The sequence below is a fragment of the Entelurus aequoreus genome, linkage group LG22 (assembly GCF_033978785.1).
Source record: "Entelurus aequoreus isolate RoL-2023_Sb linkage group LG22, RoL_Eaeq_v1.1, whole genome shotgun sequence".
NCBI classification, from domain to species: domain Eukaryota; kingdom Metazoa; phylum Chordata; class Actinopteri; order Syngnathiformes; family Syngnathidae; genus Entelurus; species Entelurus aequoreus.
The window spans coordinates 39,362,751-39,385,111 of NC_084752.1; the positions used below are offsets into that span (position 1 = coordinate 39,362,751).

Below are 22,361 nucleotides of genomic sequence, written 5' to 3' on the forward strand. Positions count from 1 at the left end.
CTATCTGCTTTATACTCTCTGTCTGTGTAAGCAATATTACTATTGTAGTACTATCTGCTTTATACTCTCTGTCTGTGTAAGCAATATTACTATTGTAGTACTATCTGCTTTATACTCTCTGTCTGTGTAAGCAATATTACTATTGTAGTACTATCTGCTTCAGCAATATTACTATTGTAGTACTATCTGCTTTATACTCTCTGCCTGTGTAAGCAATATTACTATTGTAGTACTCTCTGCTTCAGCAATATTACTATTGTAGTACTATCTGCTTTATACTCTCTGCCTATGTAAGCAATATTACTATTGTAGTACTATCTGCTTTATACTCTCTGTCTGTGTAAGCAATATTACTATTGTAGTACTCTCTGCTTCAGCAATATTACTATTGTAGTACTATCTGCTTCAGCAATATTACTATTGTAGTACTATCTGCTTTATACTCTCTGCCTGTGTAAGCAATATTACTATTGTAGTACTCTCTGCTTCAGCAATATTACTATTGTATTACTATCTGCTTTATACTCTCTGCCTGTGTAAGCAATATTACTATTGTAGTACTATCTGCTTTATACTCTCTGCCTGTGTAAGCAATATTACTATTGTAGTACTCTCTGCTTCAGCAATATTACTATTGTAGTACTATCTGCTTTATACTCTCTGCCTGTGTAAGCAATATTACTATTGTAGTACTATCTGCTTTATACTCTCTGCCTGTGTAAGCAATATTACTATTGTAGTACTATCTGCTTTATACTCTCTGTCTGTGTAAGCAATATTACTATTGTAGTACTATCTGCTTTATACTCTGCCTGTGTAAGCAATATTACTATTGTAGTACTATCTGCTTCAGCAATATTACTATTGTAGTACTATCTGCTTTATACTCTCTGCCTGTGTAAGCAATATTACTATTGTAGTACTATCTGCTTTATACTCTCTGCCTGTGTAAGCAATATTACTATTGTAGTACTATCTGCTTTATACTCTCTGTCTGTGTAAGCAATATTACTATTGTAGTACTATCTGCTTTATACTCTGCCTGTGTAAGCAATATTACTATTGTAGTACTATCTGCTTTATACTCTGTCTGTGTAAGCAATATTACTATTGTAGTACTCTGTCTGCTACAGCAATATTACTATTGTAGTACTATCTGCTTCAGCAATATTACTATTTTAGTACTATCTGTCTGCTTCAGCAATATTACTCTTGTAGTACTCTCTGCTTCAGCAATATTACTATTGTAGTACTCTCTGTCTGCTTCAGCAATATTACTCTTGTAGTACTCTCTGCTTCAGCAATATTACTATTGTAGTACTCTGTCTGCTTCAGCAATATTACTCTTAGTACTCTCTGTCTGCTTCAGCAATATTACTATTGTAGTACTCTCTGTCTGCTTCAGCAATATTACTATTGTAGTACTCTCTGTCTGCTTCAGCAATATTACTATTGTAGTACTATCTGTCTGCTTCAGCAATATTACTATTGTAGTACTCTCTGTCTGCTTCAGCAATATTACTATTTTAGTACTCTGTCTGCTTCAGCAATATTACTATTGTAGTACTCTCTGTCTGCTTCAGCAATATTACTATTTTAGTACTCTCTGTCTGCTTCAGCAATATTACTATTGTAGTACTATCTGTCTGCTTCAGCAATATTACTCTTGTAGTACTATCTGTCTGCTTCAGCAATATTACTATTGTAGTACTATCTGTCTGCTTCAGCAATATTACTATTGTAGTACTCTCTGTCTGCTTCAGCAATATTACTATTTTAGTACTCTCTGTCTGCTTCAGCAATATTACTATTTTAGTACTCTGTCTGCTTCAGCAATATTACTATTGTAGTACTCTCTGTCTGCTTCAGCAATATTACTATTGTAGTACTCTCTGTCTGCTTCAGCAATATTACTATTTTAGTACTCTGTCTGCTTCAGCAATATTACTATTGTAGTACTCTCTGTCTGCTTCAGCAATATTACTATTGTAGTACTCTCTGTCTGCTTCAGCAATATTACTATTGTAGTACTCTCTGTCTGCTTCAGCAATATTACTATTGTAGTACTCTCTGTCTGCTTCAGCAATATTACTATTGTAGTACTCTCTGTCTGCTTCAGCAATATTACTATTGTAGTACTATCTGTCTGCTTCAGCAATATTACTCTTGTAGTACTATCTGTCTGCTTCAGCAATATTACTCTTGTAGGGGCGGCATAGCTCGGTTGGTGGAGTGGCCGTACCAGCAACTTGAGGGTTCCAGGTTCGATTCCCGCTTCCGCCATCCTAGTCACTGCCGTTGTGTCCTTGGGCAAGACACTTTACCCACCTGCTCCCAGTGCCACCCACACTGGTTTAAATGTAACTTAGATATTGGGTGTCACTATGTAAAGCGCTTTGAGTCACGAGAGAAAAGCGCTATATAAATACAATTCACTTCACTTCACTTCACTAGTACTCTCTGTCTGCTTCAGCAATATTACTCTTGTAGTACTATCTGTCTGCTTCAGCAATATTACTCTTGTAGTACTATCTGTCTGCTTCAGCAATATTACTATTGTAGTACTATCTGTCTGCTTCAGCAATATTACTCTTGTAGTACTATCTGTCTGCTTCAGCAATATTACTCTTGTAGTACTATCTGTCTGCTTCAGCAATATTACTATGGTAGTACTCTCTGTCTGCTTCAGCAATATTACTATTTTAGTACTCTCTGTCTGCTTCAGCAATATTACTCTTTTAGTACTCTCTGTCTGCTTCAGCAATATTACTATTGTAGTACTCTCTGCTTCAGCAATATTACTCTTTTAGTACTCTCTGTCTGCTTCAGCAATATTACTATTGTAGTACTCTCTGTCTGCTTCAGCAATATTACTATTGTAGTACTATCTGTCTGCTTCAGAAATATTACTATTGTAGTACTCTCTGTCTGCTTCAGCAATATTACTATTTTAGTACTCTCTGTCTGCTTCAGCAATATTACTATTGTAGTACTCTGTCTGCTTCAGCAATATTACTATTGTAGTACTCTCTGTCTGCTTCAGCAATATTACTCTTAGTACTATATCTGCTTCAGCAATATTACTATTGTAGTACTATCTGTCTGCTTCAGCAATATTACTATTGTAGTACTCTCTGTCTGCTTCAGCAATATTACTATTTTAGTACTCTCTGTCTGCTTCAGCAATATTACTCTTTTAGTACTCTCTGTCTGCTTCAGCAATATTACTATTTTAGTACTCTCTGTCTGCTTCAGCAATATTACTATTTTAGTACTCTCTGTCTGCTTCAGCAATATTACTCTTTTAGTACTCTCTGTCTGCTTCAGCAATATTACTATTGTAGTACTATCTGTCTGCTTCAGCAATATTACTCTTTTAGTACTCTCTGTCTGCTTCAGCAATATTACTATTGTAGTACTCTGTCTGCTTCAGCAATATTACTATTGTAGTACTCTCTGTCTGCTTCAGCAATATTACTCTTAGTACTATATCTGCTTCAGCAATATTACTATTTTAGTACTCTGCTTCAGCAATATTACTATTTTAGTACTCTCTGCTTCAGCAATATTACTCTTTTAGTACTCTGCTTCAGCAATATTACTATTTTAGTACTATATCTGCTTCAGCAATATTACTATTTTAGTACTCTGCTTCAGCAATATTACTCTTTTAGTACTCTATCTGCTTCAGCAATATTACTATTTTAGTACTCTCTGCTTCAGCAATATTACTCTTTTAGTACTCTGCTTCAGCAATATTACTATTTTAGTACTCTCTGCTTCAGCAATATTACTCTTTTAGTACTCTGCTTCAGCAATATTACTATTTTAGTACTATATCTGCTTCAGCAATATTACTATTTTAGTACTCAGCTTCAGCAATATTACTCTTTTAGTACTCTATCTGCTTCAGCAATATTACTATTTTAGTACTCTCTGCTTCAGCAATATTACTCTTTTAGTACTCTGCTTCAGCAATATTACTATTTTAGTACTCTCTGTCTGCTTCAGCAATATTACTATTTTAGTATTCTATCTGCTTCAGCAATATTACTCTTTTAGTACTCTCTGCTTCAGCAATATTACTATTTTAGTACTCTCTGCTTCAGCAATATTACTATTTTAGTACTCTCTGTCTGCTTCAGCAATATTACTATTTTAGTATTCTATCTGCTTCAGCAATATTACTCTTTTAGTACTCTCTGCTTCAGCAATATTACTATTTTAGTACTCTATCTGCTTGAGGATTATTATGCTTTACTGCAAAGAAATGATCGCATGAACTTTTCATAAAACCCTCTTAAAACATTTGAGTAAAGCTTCATTTGGAGGTTTATTTGTGTTTTTATTATGAAAGCTTTTTTTCTTTACACTAAATTTATGTTACAGAATTTTTTGCGTTTTAATTTTGTAAACAGATTTATTTTTCTACATGACATTAATATTAATAATGAATAAATAAATGTGAGCAAGCAATCAATGAAGTAACCAATGAGGTGCTTCTGTCTAAATGTACATTTTACATTTTGAAGCTACAAATATTTCCTCAATGAATTTTTCTGCACTGTTTTTTTTTTTTTTACACTGAATTTTAAAACTATGGATTTTTTACACTGAAATTTTATACACTGATTTTTTTATACAGAATTCCACACATTACATTGTAATAATACACTATATTGTTTGCACTGTATTTATTTACACATCATTTCCATACACTGAATTTTACACTGAATTTGAATACACTGAAATTTTCTGACTTTTTTTACATTTGAATTTCCTACACTTTTAATTTTTTTTTTACACTGAATTTTAATCCATTGTATTTTTTGCACTGAATTTCTCTAAATATATTTCAGATTTTTTTTTCTGAATTAATTCTGCACTCTAAATTTTAAAATTGTATTTTTATTTACACTCATTTTTTCTGCACTGATTCTTTTTACCCTGATTCTTTTTACACTGCATTTTAAAACAATGGATTTTTTACGCTGAAATTTTATACACTGATTTTTTTTATACTGAATTCCACACATTACATTGTAATAATACACTATATTGTTTGCACTGAATTTATCTACACATCATTTTCATACACTGAATTTTACACTGAAATTTGTATACAATGAATTTTGCACTCTAAATTTTAAAACTGTATTTTTTTACACTCATTTTTTCTGCACTGATTCTTTTTACATTGAATTTGTCTGCACTGAATTTATTTTACAGTGAATATTTTATACACTGATTTTTTTTACATTGAATTTTAAAACACTGAATTTAAGCAAACTACATTTTTAAGCACTGAATTTAAACAAACAGAATTTTTAAACATACAAAAAAACAAACAAAAAAAAAACATACAGATTTGCTCACAAATTGGGTTTAATAAAATTGTCAGCATAATTTGATGAATACATTTAGACGCTAAAAAAGAATGAGTTCCATAACTGCAGTGTTAAGAAGGCGTTGGTAATAAAGACACCAATGAAGGCAGGCGGTGGACACTGTAGCCAATGAGCTTTGACGTGTGCTGATGGCATCATAAAGTGACACGTCAGCCCATCTTCAGCCGTATCAGACCAGGAGCGTGTCAGTGGCAGTGCGAGGAGTAAATGTTATCAAGTGGAACACACCCAGTTAAAAGGCTGCTGATTGGATCGGCTCCGACTATCTTCTGCCAAATGACGAGTGAACAGAAATAATCGCATGAACGTTGCCTCACACTTTCACAACTCTTCTTTCACTTTGACACTTCTAACACGTGTTTGCTTTCACGTGGCTCACCAAGTGTGTGCAAAGAAGTGTGTTTACGTCACAGGTGTCTAACTCAAGGTTTATTACAAAATAAACACTTAAATAAACACTAAACACTTAAAAAATAACTTATTTCTAACAATTTTATGAGTGGGGCCCTTTTCAATACCCAATCATTTCTGTAGGACTTTTTTTTTAACTTTACTCCAAAAATAATAATGAATTAAAATCAATGTTGTTATGAATTATTGATTAAGACTCCAATTACTTCACATCAAATATTCCACTTTGACATTTTTGGGGGGAAATATTGCACATTTTGTATGTTTGTTTGTCTGTAAAAAAAATATTTGTTTTTTCACAAAAAAGGCATAAAACATAAAAAAAAACATTTTTATTTACTTGATATCATAATTATAAACCTGAAGTCTGGAGATTGAAGCATTGAATAATAATAATACAAATATATATAAGACATATTTTGAACATTTGTATGACTGAAAGCCTTTCAGCCTCAGCGTTAAAGGTTCAACAATATTTATGTTGCTGTTGGAAATGAAAACTATCCAAATGCTTCAATGTTTCAGTGTGAAAAGTCTTTCCACTGAGTTCAGTCCAGCTGACTCTTGGACCCCCCTTGTGTCCACAGGTGGCGCCACAGGACCCCGACTCAACAACAAGCAGCTGTACAAATTCCACTACACCACCCAGGTGCTGGTGGATGGGGCCCGGGGCCCGAAGGAGGGCGGTGTGGGCTCCAAAGTCTCCAGCGACGTGGACGTCAATCTCTTGTGGCGAGACCCCCGTGACCAAGACGAGCAGCTCATCCAGATCAAGGTGCCTTTGGCACACACCTGGCAACTTTATCACCCTTTTTATCTCCCTAAGATATCCAACTAACCACACACCTGGCAACTTTATCACCCTTTTTCTCTCCTAAAGATATCCAACTAACCACACACCTGGCAACTTTATCACCCTTTTTCTCTCCTAAAGATATCCAACTAACCACACACCTGGCAACTTTATCACCCTTTTTATCTCCCTAAGATATCCAACTAACCACACACCTGGCAACTTCATCACCCTTTTTTTCTCCTAAAGATATCCAACTAACCACACACCTGGCAACTTTATCACCCTTTTTATCTCCCTAAGATATCCAACTAACCACACACCTGGCAACTTTATCACCCTTTTTCTCTCCTAAAGATATCCAACTAACCACACACCTGGCAACTTTATCACCCTTTTTCTCTCCTAAAGATATCCAACTAACCACACACCTGGCAACTTTATCACCCTTTTTATCTCCCTAAGATATCCAACTAACCACACACCTGGCAACTTCATCACCCTTTTTTTCTCCTAAAGATATCCAACTAACCACACACCTGGCAACTGTATCACCCTTTTTCTCTCCTAAAGATGTCCAACTAACCACACACCTGGCAACTTCATCACCCTTTTTCTCTCCTAAAGATATCCAACTAACCACACACCTGGCAACTTCATCACCCTTTTTTTCTCCTAAAGATATCCAACTAACCACACACCTGGCAACTTTATCACCTTTTTTCTCTCCTAAAGATATCCAACTAACCACACACCTGGCAACTTTATCACCTTTTTTCTCTCTTTAAGATATCCAACTAACCACACACCTGGCAACTTTATCACCCTTTTTCTCTCCCAAAGATATCCAACTAACCACACACCTGGCAACTTCATCACCCTTTTTCTCTCCCAAAGATATCCAACTAACCACACACCTGGCAACTTCATCACCCTTTTTCTCTCCCAAAGATATCCAACTAACCACACACCTGGCAACTTCATCACCCTTTTTCTCTCCCAAAGATATCCAACTAACCACACACCTGGCAACTTTATCACCCTTTTTCTCTCCCAAAGATATCCAACTAACCACACACCTGGAAACTGTATCACCCTTTTTCTCTCCCAAAGATATCCAACTAACCACACACCTGGCAACTTCATCACCCTTTTTCTCTCCCAAAGATATCTAACTAACCACACACCTGGAAACGGTATCACCCTTTTTCTCTCCTAAAGATATCCAACTAACCACACACTTGGCAACTGTATCACCCTTTTTCTCTCCCAAAGATATCCAACTAACCACACACTTGGCAACTTTATCACCCCTTTTCTCTCCTAAACATATCCAAATGACCACACCTGGCAACTTCATCACCCTTTTTCTCTCCTAAATATATCCAACTAACCACACACCTGGCAACTTTATCACCCTTTTTCTCTCCCAAAGATATCCAACTAACCACACACCTGGCAACTTCATCACCCTTTTTCTCTCCCAAAGATATCCAACTAACCACACACCTGGCAACTTCATCACCCTTTTTCTCTCCCAAAGATATCCAACTAACCACACACCTGGCAACTTTATCACCCTTTTTCTCTCTCTAAGATATCCAACTAACCACACACCTGGCAACTTTACCACCCTTTTTCTCTCCCAAAGATATCCAACTAACCACACACCTGGCAACTTTATCACCCTTTTTCTCTCCCAAAGATATCCAACTAACCACACACCTGGCAACTGTATCACCCTTTTTCTCTCCTAAAGATATCCAACTAACCACACACTTGGCAACTTTATCACCCTTTTTCTCTCCCAAAGATATCCAACTAACCACACACTTGGCAACTTTATCACCCCTTTTCTCTCCTAAACATATCCAAATGACCACACCTGGCAACTTCATCACCCTTTTTCTCTCCTAAATATATCCAACTAACCACACACCTGGCAACTTTATCACCCTTTTTCTCTCCCAAAGATATCCAACTAACCACACACCTGGCAACTTCATCACCCTTTTTCTCTCCCAAAGATATCCAACTAACCACACACCTGGCAACTTCATCACCCTTTTTCTCTCCCAAAGATATCCAACTAACCACACACCTGGCAACTTCATCACCCTTTTTCTCTCCCAAAGATATCCAACTAACCACACACCTGGCAACTTCATCACCCTTTTTCTCTCCCAAAGATATCCAACTAACCACACACCTGGCAACTTCATCACCCTTTTTCTCTCCCAAAGATATCCAACTAACCACACACCTGGCAACTTTATCACCCTTTTTCTCTCCCAAAGATATCCAACTAACCACACACCTGGCAACTTCATCACCCTTTTTCTCTCCCAAAGATATCCAACTAACCACACACCTGGCAACTTCATCACCCTTTTTCTCTCCCAAAGATATCCAACTAACCACACACCTGGCAACTTCATCACCCTTTTTCTCTCCCAAAGATATCCAACTAACCACACACCTGGCAACTTCATCACCCTTTTTCTCTCCCAAAGATATCCAACTAACCACACACCTGGAAACTGTATCACCCTTTTTCTCTCCTAAAGATATCCAACTAACCACACACCTGGCAACTGTATCACCCTTTTTCTCTCCTAAAGATGTCCAACGTGAGAGCTGACCACGCGTCCCAGCAGGCCCAGAAGAAGAAGAATGTCCTCCATGGAGGCAACATTGAGAGTCTGCTGGGCAAAAGTAGACTGGCAGCGCTGACTAAACCTTTCTATGTGCACCTGCGCAATGGCAAGGTAATACTCGCTTACCTTTATTCCGTAATACTCCCTTACCTTTTATTCCGTCTCATCCAAGGAAAACAAGTTTCTCTTTTTTTCAAATTCAAAGGCAGTGGTGTCCAAAGTGTGGCTCGTAGCTAATAATGTTGGCTAATATGAGCTTTTTTGCTCATTTTGCAGCGTCAAATATTTTATACCTGTTAGCATGCTAACGTTAGTATGCTAGCTTTTTTTTTTTTTAGCTAATTTTGTAGGTCAACATCATAGACATGTGCTAAGGGTGCGCAGCATGGAGCGCTACTGCCTACTGGCGCTGACAAGACGCGGGGCCGCCATCTTGGAGTGGTGATCCGCTCCACTCAGTGCAATTCATTTGGCAGGAGCAATGAACTGTCAGCGCATTTCATTCATCTTACCTCACTGAATACCACTGATTTTCACACGCTTTTTTGTCATACGTGTAGCTATGATAAAGGACACATGTTTTATTACTCATAGAATATTCTTATATGCTATAAGTGACCAGACGCTCATTTGAGCAGGAAAACGCTGAACACCATCTTTGTTTTCTACCCGTCAACTGTCAGTTTAGCATCTTTGTTTTCTACCTGTCAACTGTCAGTTTAGCATCTTTGTTTTCTACCCGTCAACTGTCAGTTTAGCATCTTTGTTTTCTACCTGTCAACTGTCAGTTTAGCATCTTTGTTTTCTACCTGTCAACCGTCAGTTTAGCATCTTTGTTTTCTACCTGTCAACTGTCAGTTTAGCATCTTTGTTTTCTACCTGTCAACTGTCAGTTTAGCATCTTTGTTTTCTACCTGTCAACTGTCAGTTTAGCATCTTTGTTTTCTACCTGTCAACTGTCACTTTAGCATCTTTGTTTTCTACCTGTCAACTGTCAGTTTAGCATCTTTGTTTTCTACCTGTCAACTGTCAGTTTAGCATCTTTGTTTTCTACCTGTCAACTGTCAGTTTAGCATCTTTGTTTTCTACCTGTCAACTGTCAGTTTAACATCTTTGTTTTCTACCTGTCAACTGTCAGTTTAGCATCTTTGTTTTCTACCTGTCAACTGTCAGTTTAGCATCTTTGTTTTCTACCCGTCAACTGTCAGTTTAGCATCTTTGTTTTCTACCTGTCAACTGTCAGTTTAGCATCTTTGTTTTCTACCTGTCAACTGTCAGTTTAGCATCTTTGTTTTCTACCCGTCAACTGTCAGTTTAGCATCTTTGTTTTCTACCCGTCAACTGTCAGTTTAGCATCTTTGTTTTCTACCTGTCAACTGTCAGTTTAGCATCTTTGTTTTCTACCTGTCAACTGTCAGTTTAGCATCTTTGTTTTCTACCTGTCAACTGTCAGTTTAGCATCTTTGTTTTCTACCTGTCAACTGTCAGTTTAGCATCTTTGTTTTCTACCTGTCAACTGTCAGTTTAGCATCTTTGTTTTCTACCTGTCAACTGTCAGTTTAGCATCTTTGTTTTCTACCTGTCAACTGTCAGTTTAGCATCTTTGTTTTCTACCCGTCAACTGTCAGTTTAGCATCTTTGTTTTCTACCCGTCAACTGTCAGTTTAGCATCTTTGTTTTCTACCTGTCAACTGTCAGTTTAGCATCTTTGTTTTCTACCTGTCAACTGTCAGTTTAGCATCTTTGTTTTCTACCTGTCAACTGTCAGTTTAGCATCTTTGTTTTCTACCTGTCAACTGTCAGTTTAGCATCTTTGTTTTCTACCTGTCAACTGTCAGTTTAACATCTTTGTTTTCTACCTGTCAACGGTCAGTTTAGCATCTTTGTTTTCTACCTGTCAACTGTCAGTTTAGCATCTTTGTTTTCTACCCGTCAACTGTCAGTTTAGCATCTTTGTTTTCTACCCGTCAACTGTCAGTTTAGCATCTTTGTTTTCTACCTGTCAACTGTCAGTTTAGCATCTTTGTTTTCTACCCGTCAACTGTCAGTTTAGCATCTTTGTTTTCTACCCGTCAACTGTCAGTTTAGCATCTTTGTTTTCTACCTGTCAACTGTCAGTTTAGCATCTTTGTTTTCTACCTGTCAACTGTCAGTTTAGCATCTTTGTTTTCTACCCGTCAACTGTCAGTTTAGCATCTTTGTTTTCTACCCGTCAACTGTCAGTTTAGCATCTTTGTTTTCTACCCGTCAACTGTCAGTTTAGCATCTTTGTTTTCTACCTGTCAACTGTCAGTTTAGCATCTTTGTTTTCTACCTGTCAACTGTCAGTTTAGCATCTTTGTTTTCTACCTGTCAACTGTCAGTTTAACATCTTTGTTTTCTACCTGTCAACTGTCAGTTTAACATCTTTGTTTTCTACCTGTCAACGGTCAGTTTAGCATCTTTGTTTTCTACCTGTCAACTGTCAGTTCAGCATCTTTGTTTTCTACCCGTCAACTGTCAGTTTAGCATCTTTGTTTTCTACCCGTCAACTGTCAGTTTAGCATCTTTGTTTTCTACCCGTCAACTGTCAGTTTAGCATCTTTGTTTTCTACCTGTCAACTGTCAGTTTAGCATCTTTGTTTTCTACCCGTCAACTGTCAGTTTAGCATCTTTGTTTTCTACCCGTCAACTGTCAGTTTAGCATCTTTGTTTTCTACCCGTCAACTGTCAGTTTAGCATCTTTGTTTTCTACCTGTCAACTGTCAGTTTAGCATCTTTGTTTTCTACCTGTCAACTGTCAGTTTAGCATCTTTGTTTTCTACCTGTCAACTGTCAGTTTAGCATCTTTGTTTTCTACCTGTCAACTGTCAGTTTAGCATCTTTGTTTTCTACCCGTCAACTGTCAGTTTAGCATCTTTGTTTTCTACCCGTCAACTGTCAGTTTAGCATCTTTGTTTTCTACCTGTCAACTGTCAGTTTAGCATCTTTGTTTTCTACCCGTCAACTGTCAGTTTAGCATCTTTGTTTTCTACCTGTCAACTGTCAGTTTAGCATCTTTGTTTTCTACCTGTCAACTGTCAGTTTAGCATCTTTGTTTTCTACCTGTCAACTGTCAGTTTAGCATCTTTGTTTTCTACCTGTCAACTGTCAGTTTAGCATCTTTGTTTTCTACCCGTCAACTGTCAGTTTAGCATCTTTGTTTTCTACCCGTCAACTGTCAGTTTAGCATCTTTGTTTTCTACTTGTCAACTGTCAGTTTAGCATCTTTGTTTTCTACCCGTCAACTGTCAGTTTAGTATCTTTGTTTTCTACCCGTCAACTGTCAGTTTAGCATCTTTGTTTTCTACCCGTCAACTGTCAGTTTAGCATCTTTGTTTTCTACCCGTCAACTGTCAGTTTAGCATCTTTGTTTTCTACCTGTCAACTGTCAGTTTAGCATCTTTGTTTTCTACCCGTCAACTGTCAGTTTAGCATCTTTGTTTTCTACCTGTCAACTGTCAGTTTAGCATCTTTGTTTTCTACCTGTCAACTGTCAGTTTAGCATCTTTGTTTTCTACCTGTCAACTGTCAGTTTAGCATCTTTGTTTTCTACCTGTCAACTGTCAGTTTAGCATCTTTGTTTTCTACCCGTCAACTGTCAGTTTAGCATCTTTGTTTTCTACCCGTCAACTGTCAGTTTAGCATCTTTGTTTTCTACTTGTCAACTGTCAGTTTAGCATCTTTGTTTTCTACCCGTCAACTGTCAGTTTAGTATCTTTGTTTTCTACCCGTCAACTGTCAGTTTAGCATCTTTGTTTTCTACCCGTCAACTGTCAGTTTAGCATCTTTGTTTTCTACCCGTCAACTGTTAGTTTAGCATCTTTGTTTTCTACCCGTCAACTGTTAGTTTAGCATCTTTGTTTTCTACCCGTCAACTGTCAGTTTAGCATCTTTGTTTTCTACCCGTCAACTGTCAGTTTACCATCTTTGTTTTCTACCCGTCAACTGTCAGTTTAGCATCTTTGTTTTCTACCCGTCAACTGTCAGTTTAGTATCTTTGTTTTCTACCCGTCAACTGTTAGTTTAGCATCTTTGTTTTCTACCCGTCAACTGTCAGTTTAGCATCTTTGTTTTCTACCCGTCAACTGTCAGTTTAGCATCTTTGTTTTCTACCCGTCAACTGTCAGTTTACCATCTTTGTTTTCTACCCGTCAACTGTCAGTTTAGTATCTTTGTTTTCTACCCGTCAACTGTTAGTTTAGCATCTTTGTTTTCTACCCGTCAACTGTTAGTTTAGCATCTTTGTTTTCTACCTGTCAACTGTCAGTTTAGCATCTTTGTTTTCTACCTGTCAACTGTCAGTTTAGCATCTTTGTTTTCTACCTGTCAACTGTCAGTTTAGCATTTTTGTTTTCTACCTGTCAATGGTCAGTTTAGCATCTTTGTTTTCTACCTGTCAACTGTCAGTTTAGCATTTTTGTTTTCTACCTGTCAATGGTCAGTTTAGCATCTTTGTTTTCTACCTGTCAACTGTCAGTTTAGCATCTTTGTTTTCTACCTGTCAACTGTCAGTTTAGCATCTTTGTTTTCTACCTGTCAACTGTCAGTTTAGCATTTTTGTTTTCTACCTGTCAATGGTCAGTTTAGCATCTTTTTTTTCTACCTGTCAACTGTCACTTTAGGCTGCTCGCCGGCTCCTCATCACCACTTCAAGATGGCGGCCCAATTTCTCGCGTCACAGCAGCCAATGCTGCGTCGACTTATAACATGTCTATGGTACACACCATATTTTGGTCCTTGGCACATGCTAACGCTAGCAGGCTAGTTTTTGAAACACAGTTTCAGGTACACACCTCAAAGTAATGTTTTTGGTACTTGACGCATGTTGCATTTTAGCACGCTAGATTGTACGCTAATTTATGAGGTATGCACCGCGGCGTCATATATTTTGGTATTTCACTGATGCTAACTGTAAGCATGCAATTGTTAGCGTAGTACAGTTAGCATGCTTGCTTTTTTTAGTTAATTTAGATCATATTTTTTGTACTTCTAGAATGCACTCCACATAAACATCTTAAAATATCCATCTGTGTTCCACTGCAGTCTTGCAGCTGTAGGTGGCGCTATTGTGCATTACTACTAGTGTGTGTGCCAGCAACCACACACAGCAAGCCAGGCCAAAACACACACACACACACACACGTACACATTCTCAATCACAGCAGGACACAAGCATTTGAATATCTATTTCTGGTTGTCCTATCTGATGTTGCGGTTGAATGCCAAATAAATGAGGTGATGTCATAGGGTGCTGTTGGTGTCCAGGACATAACATGATATGTGCTGTAGGTTTAAAAAAAAATCACCATCTTCTGGGGTGTCCAAAGTTTTCCACTGAGGGCCGTACATTGACAAATTGTTAGATTTCATTTTCAAAACCAATACAATGTATGGATTTTTCTCAGTCATAAGCCATATTAATTTGTTGAGGTCTGGGACCATAATAGCTGAATAGACAAGCGTTTTGTCGATAACAAATCTCTAACCAACAGAAATGAGGCTATTTTCAGGAAGAAGTAGGTCATGCCTGCGTACAATATCACAACAATCATATGGTTATTGTCAGTTTATCAGAAAACAAAGACTAAAACCAACACTTGCAATGGTTATACTGGTGAAAACAAGTAGAGCATGCTTAGCAGACTAAAGTAACTAAAGAGGAGACATTTTACCAAGGTATGCCTATAGGCTACACCAACGAGGAATGATTTGATCATGTGGTTTGGCTGTCTCCATACCTTTCACGTTGCCATGATGACAGCCATGCTAATGTTGGAACCATTTCCTCAGCATATTGAGAAGGAAATAGGCTCTGACACTACCCATATCCACTTAGCTCTTATTTGTACTAAATATATGTTGTCCTGTCAGTTGGATGACACATGGACATACATGCTAACTAGCATATGTTAGCCTGTATGTCCATGTGTCATTGACCGGGCTAGCATGCTAAGGACTACACTAGGACGGGGGTCGGCAACCCGCGGCTCTAGAGCCGCCCTAGGGGCTCTCTGGAGCTTTTTCCAAAATGTATGAAAAATGGAAAAAGATGAGGGGGAAAAAATATATTTTTTGTTTTAGTATGGTTTCTGTAGGAGGACAAACATGACACAAACTTCCCTAATTGTTATAAAGCACACTGTTTATATTAAACATGCTTCACTGATTCAAATATTTGGCGAGCGCCGTTTTGTCCTACTACTTTTGGCGGTCCTTGAACTCACCGTAGTTTGTTTACATGTATAACTTTCTCCGACTTTCCAGGACGTGTTTTATGCCACTTCTTTTTCTGTCTCATTCTGTCCACAGCAGGGGTCACCAACGCGGTGCCCGCGGGCACCAGGTCGCCCGTAAGGACCAGATGAGTAGCCCGCTGGCCTGTTCTAAAAATAGCTCAAATAGCAGCACTTACCAGTGAGCTGCCTCTATTTTTTAAATTGTATTTATTTACTAGCAAGCTGGTCTCGCTTTGCCCGACATTTTTAATTCTAAGAGAGACAAAACTCAAATAGAATTTGAAAATCCAAGAAAATATTTTAAAGACTTGGTCTTCACTTGTTTAAATAAATTCTTTTTTTTTTTTTACTTTGCCTCTTATAACTTTCAGAAAGACAATTTTAGATAAAAAATACAACCTTAAAAATGATTTTAGGATTTTTAAACACATATACCTTTTTACCTTCCTCTTCTTTCCTGACAATTTAAATCAATGTTCAAGTAAATTTATTTTTTTTATTGTAAAGAATAATAAATACATTTTAATTTAATTCTTCATTTTAGCTTCTGTTTTTTCGACGAAGAATATTTGTGAAATATTTCTTCAAACTTATTATGATTAAAATTCCAAAAAATTATTCTGGCAAATCTAGAAAATCTGTAGAATCAAATTTTAATCTTATTTCAAAGTCTTTTGAATTTATTAAAAAAAAAAAAATTCTGGAAAATCTAGAAGAAATAATGATTTGTCTTTGTTAGAAATATAGCTTGGTCTAATTTGTTATATATTCTAACAAATGTAGATTGGATTTTAACCTATTTAAAACATGTCATCAAAATTCTAAAATTAATCTTAGTCAGGAAAAATTACTAATGATGTTCCATAAATTATTTTTTTTATTTTTTCAAAAAGATTCGAATTAGCTAGTTTTTCTCTTCTTTTTTTCGGTTGAATTTTGAATTTTAAAGAGTCGAAATTGAAGATAAACTATGTTTCAAAATTTTATTGTCATTTTTTTCGTGTTTTCTCCTCTTTTAAACCGTTCAATTAAGTGTAAATATCTTTAATTATTAATAATAACATAGATTTAAAGGTAAATTGAGCAAATTGGCTATTTCTGGCAATTTATTTAAGTGTGTATCAAACTGGTAGCCCTTCGCATTAATCACTACCCAAGAAGTAGCTCTTGCTTTCAAAAAGGTTGGTGACCCCTGGTCCACAGTATGGTTTGTGTAGGAGGAGAAACATGACACAAACCTCCCTAATTGTTATAAATCACACTGTTTATATTAAACATGCTTCACTGATTCGAGTATTTGGCGAGCGCCGTTTTGTCCTACTAATTTTGGCGGTCCTTGAACTCACCTTAGTTTACATGTATAACTTTCTCCGACTTCCTAGGACGTGTTTTATGCCACTTCTTTTTCTGTCTCGTTTTGTCCACCAAACTTTGAATTTTGTGCATGAATGCACAAAGGTGAGTTTTGTTGATGTTATTGACTTGTGTGGAGTGCTAATTAGACATATTTGGTCACTGCATGGCTGCAAGCTAATCGATGCTAACATGCTATTTAGGCTAGCTATATGTACATATTGCATCATTATGCCTCATTTGTAGCTATATTTGAGCTCATTTAGTTTCATTTAAGTCCTCTTAATTCAATTTATATCTCATGACACACTATCTGGTTTTGTTGATCTTATTGACTCGTGTGGAGTGCTAATTAGACATATTTGGTCACTGCATGACTGCAAGCTAATCGATGCTAACATGCTATTTAGGCTAGCTATATGTACATATTGCATCATTATGCCTCATTTGTAGCTATATTTGAGCTCATTTAGTTTCATTTAAGTCCTCTTAATTCAATTTATATCTCATGACACACTATCTGTATGTAATATGGCTTTTAATTTTTTGCGGGCTCCAGACAAATTAGTTTTTGTATTTTTGGTCCAATATGGCTCTTTCAACATTTGGGTTGGCGCCCCCTGCACTAGGAGCTAACACCATCACACTAAGCATTGGTTGCAGGAACATACTAGCTTTGTGAGACAAGATCATAGACTGTACTGGACTGCATAGCAAATGTCCATTTCCATTTATTACAAGTAATAAGAAAAGGTAAATGCCTGACTTACCTATCAAGGAGGAAATGAGCAAGTTTGGCATCTTTCAAAGGCAGACCCCAATACAAATCCTGCTTTTGTTCCTGGCTTTGTCATGAATAAGTTGAGAATGGTAACTTTAAGATGGACTAAGGTCTGACATGTTTAGTAACTTTACCAGTGGCAGTAGCCAGACCAAGATGGCAACCTTGATGTGACACACTCAGACTTTCTAATTGGTCAAACGGTGGAGGGCGAGGCATCGAAATGAAAACAATAACAATATTTCGGGGCTGTAAATCTAATTATGAAATGAGCATATGAACTACTGTTGTCAGTTATTGAGGAATCGAAAAAGAAGATGATTTATTAATGCCTTTTGACATATCATTTAATGATGACTTGACATGACATTATTACATATGGCTCTTTTAAATGTATGAACCAACTTAGGTCCATTAGTCGATATAAAGCAAATGTTTTAACATGTGTGTTGTAAAAGGCCTGTTTTTCTATGGCTGAAACACAAAATATGCAATATTTTCCCCAAAAAGATTTTCATAGTAGAATATTTGATGCAAAGTAATTACAGTCTTAAATAGGTCAATAATTCATAACCACATTGCTTTTAATTCATTATTTTATTTTATTTTTAGCAATGACAGTTGTTTTTTTAAATCCTACAAAATGACTGATGATCCAAAAATGCCCCACTCATAAAAGTGTTAAAAAATAAGTCATACACTTTTTACTTTCAACATGTAAGTCTCTATAGATAAACTTCAGATTTATCCGACTATTATAACATTTGTATTATTTTGTATCTTTTTATTTTGTGACCCTTTTTGTCAAAGAACACTTTCTTTTTAATGTGGCAAACACACAAAATATGCAATATTTTCCCCCAAAAAGATTTTCATAGTGGAATATTTGATGTGAAGTCATTTGAGTCTTAAATATGTCAATAATTCATAACAACATTGATTTTAATTCTTATTTCTTTTTTTTAATCCCTACAAAAATGACTGATGATCCAAAAAGGCCCCACTCATAAAAGTGTTAAAAATAAGTAATACTTAGACTTAGACTTAGACAAACTTTAATGATCCACAAGGGAAATTGTTCCACACAGTAGTTCAGTTACAAATGATGGAAAAGATGGAAAGGACAATGCAGGTATAAAATAGACTAAAAGCAATATAAAGTATAACATATATAAGTAATATTTACATAATATATGTAAAGTATAGGATATATACTGATATATTATGTTTATATCATATATACAATATATAACAATGACCATGTACAATATTATAGTATATGCAACAGCTGCAGCATAAAATAGAGAGTAGATCCAGCAGAAAATAGACATTATAAACAAAGAGAAGTAGCTTACATAGAAGTAATAGGCAGATATATACAGTTGTTGTTTGTTTTTACTTTCAACATCTAAGTCTATAGATGAATTTCAGATATATCCGTCTATTATAACATTTGTATTATTTTTTATGTTTTTATTTTGTGCCCCTTTTTGTCAAAGAACACTTTCTTTTTAATAAGGCAAACACACACCAAAAATATTTCAAAGTGGAATATTTCAAGTGAAGTAATTGAAGACTTGTACATGTCAATAATTCGTAACAACATTGATTTTGATTCATTATTAATAAACAGCTGTAAAGAAAAAAAGCCTGCTGGGCAGATTTGGGTTATTAGAGTCAACATTGCAACTTCTTCTTGTTACATTTCACCTTTTTGTTATTTTATTACACTTTTTGACGTTTTAGTATTTTTAGAATTGTTGAAAAATGAGCTGTGAGCCGCAAATGACCCCCGTGTGTTCTATACTGAGCCCCTACAAGTAACATGCCATGGAAGTATCTGCCTTGTCCGCAGGTCAAACTGTAACCTTCCTATTTGTCTTTGTGCTGCAGGTTAAGGCCTTTTATTCCTACTGGGCGGAGCCTGCCATCATTAAGAACCTCAAACGAGGAGTGTCCAGCATGTTGCAAGTGCAGCTCAACACTGGAAAAGTTATAGAGGTGAAAAAAACAACAAGTATTCACTGAAGTGATTTTCCAGAGCTAATTGGAGTGTTTTGGCATCAGAACGACGTGTCCGGAAGGTGCACAGTTGGCTACAAGGCAGAAAACAACCAGGTGACAAGAACAAAGTTCCTGCAGTCCTGCAAAACTGCAGAGAGCGGCTTCACCACACACAGTCAGGTCAGTCGTGGTAGAGGTCGACCCATGTTGTATCACTCTAGTCAGGTCAGTCGTGGTAGAGGTCGACCCATGTTGTATCGCTCTAGTCAGGTTAGTCGTGGTAGAGGTCGACCCATGTTGTATCACTCTAGTCAGGTTAGTCATGGTAGAGGTCGACCCATGTTGTATCACTCTAGTCAGGTTAGTCGTGGTAGAGGTCGACCCATGTTGTATCACTCTAGTCAGGTTAGTCGTGGTAGAGGTCGACCTATGTTGTATCGCTCTAGTCAGGTTAGTCGTGGTAGAGGTCGACCCATGTTGTATCACTCTAGTCAGGTTAGTCGTGGTAGAGGTCGACCCATGTTGTATCACTCTAGTCAGGTTAGTCGTGGTAGAGGTCGACCCATGTTGTATCACTCTAGTCAGGTTAGTCGTGGTAGAGGTCGACCTATGTTGTATCGCTCTAGTCAGGTTAGTCGTGGTAGAGGTCGACCCATGTTGTATCACTCTAGTCAGGTTAGTCGTGGTAGAGGTCGACCCATGTTGTATCACTCTAGTCAGGTTAGTCGTGGTAGAGGTCGACCTATGTTGTATCGCTCTAGTCAGGTTAGTCGTGGTAGAGGTCGACCTATGTTGTATCGCTCTAGTCAGGTTAGTCGTGGTAGAGATCGACCCATGTTGTATCACTCTAGTCAGGTTAGTCATGGTAGAGATCGACCCATATTGTATCACTCTAGTCAGGTTAGTCATGGTAGAGGTCGACCCATGTTGTATCACTCTAGTCAGGTCAGTCGTGGTAGAGGTCGACCCATGTTGTATCACTCTAGTCAGGTCAGTCGTGGTAGAGGTCGACCCATGTTGTATCACTCTAGTCAGGTTAGTCGTGGTAGAGGTCGACCCAAGTTGTATCACTCTAGTCAGGTTAGTCGTGGTAGAGGTCGACCCATGTTGTATCACTCTAGTCAGGTCAGTCGTGGTAGAGGTCGACCCATGTTGTATCACTCTAGTCAGGTCAGTCGTGGTAGAGGTCGACCCATGTTGTATCACTCTAGTCAGGTCAGTCGTGGTAGAGGTCGACCCATGTTGTATCACTCTAGTCAGGTTAGTCATGGTAGAGGTCGACCCATGTTGTATCACTCTAGTCAGGTTAGTCATGGTAGAGGTCGACCCATGTTGTATCACTCTAGGCCTTTTTTCCCCAACTCCAACAGAACTACATGTTAGGTAGTTAGTTTATTAGTTCTTCGGTCAGTGGTCAACAAAATAAACAAACAGTTTGACATAAACAAACAGTTGTACATTCATAAATTGAAAATGTTGCAGAGCGAAAGGGTTTAGGCTGAAGTTGAACACTTGTTGCGCCTAACCCTATAAACATTGTCAAATACAAGATGAGCTTCCTAAAAATATGACATTTCCTTTGCACAGCATATTATAAATACACCTTGTACACAACATAAACACTGTTCAATTATATACACAGTAAAGACATGTGAAATATCCTTGTACACCTTTGTACCAATTATATACAAACAATTATACTTCCATTATTATTTATATCCCACATTTAGTTTGTAATTAACATTGATCATAGTATTAAAGGCCTACTGAAATGAATTTTTTTTATTTAAACGGGGATAGCAGATCTATTCTCTGTGTCATACTTGATCATTTCGCGATATTGCCATTTTTTGCTGAAAGGATTTAGTAGAGAAAATCGACGATGAAGATCGCAACTTTTGGTATCTGATAAAAAAAAGGCTTGCACCTACCGGAAGTAGCGTGACGTAGTCAGTTGAACATATACGCAAAGTTCCCTATTGTTTACAATGATGGCCGCATGAAGTGAGAGAGATTCGGACCGAGAAAGCGACAATTTCCCCATTAATTTGAGCGAGGATGAAAGATTTGTGGATGAGTAAAGTGCAAGTGAAGGACTAGTGGGGAGTTGAAGCTATTCAGATAGGGAAGATGCTGTGAGAGCCGGGAGTGACCTGATATTCAGCTGGGAATGACTACAACAGTAAATAAACACAAGACATATATATACTCTATTAGCCACAACACAACCAGGCTTATATTTAATATGCCACAAATTAATCCTGCATAAAAACACCTACGTGTTTGTTATGCTAGCTCCTAGCTCCTCTGCTAGCTCCTAGCTCCATAGAACACGCCAATACAATTCAAAGTCCTGATCAACACACACAATCACTGACACAAACCAGGAACAAGGAGCCAAACTGGAAAACGGGAAACAGGATCCAGCAAACAGGAACTAGGAACAAAATACAGCACGCTGCCAACAGCTACAGGATTCAGGTATAAAGGACAAAACAGATTAGGAGCTGCAATGACAAGAATTACAATGACAATGATCCAGCAGTGACTGGAGGGCAGGACAGGTTTAAATAGCAGCTGGCTGACTGGCACCAGGTGTGGCCAGGTGCCAATCAGCCACAGCTGAGGGGACAAAACACTCAGGGAACATAATCAGGAAATGAAGACAAAATAAAAGCACTGACAGGAACTAAAGAC

At 37.2% G+C, this 22,361-nt stretch overlaps 1 protein-coding gene across 2 annotated transcripts in view; it reads left to right on the forward strand.

Moving 5' to 3' along the window:
• LOC133639677 (microsomal triglyceride transfer protein-like) overlaps positions 1–22,361 on the forward strand; it is a 61,643-nt gene that overhangs the window by 283 nt on the left and 38,999 nt on the right. For both annotated transcript variants that reach the window (XR_009823833.1, XM_062033189.1), the window contains exons 2-5: positions 6,407–6,594; positions 9,234–9,380; positions 19,554–19,661; positions 19,728–19,844. Coding sequence is in view for 1 of the 2 variants with exons in the window: in XM_062033189.1 (XP_061889173.1) it covers positions 6,407–6,594; positions 9,234–9,380; positions 19,554–19,661; positions 19,728–19,844 (560 nt within the window). In the remaining variant the exon portion in view is untranslated. The remainder of the gene's footprint in view (positions 1–6,406; positions 6,595–9,233; positions 9,381–19,553; positions 19,662–19,727; positions 19,845–22,361) is intronic.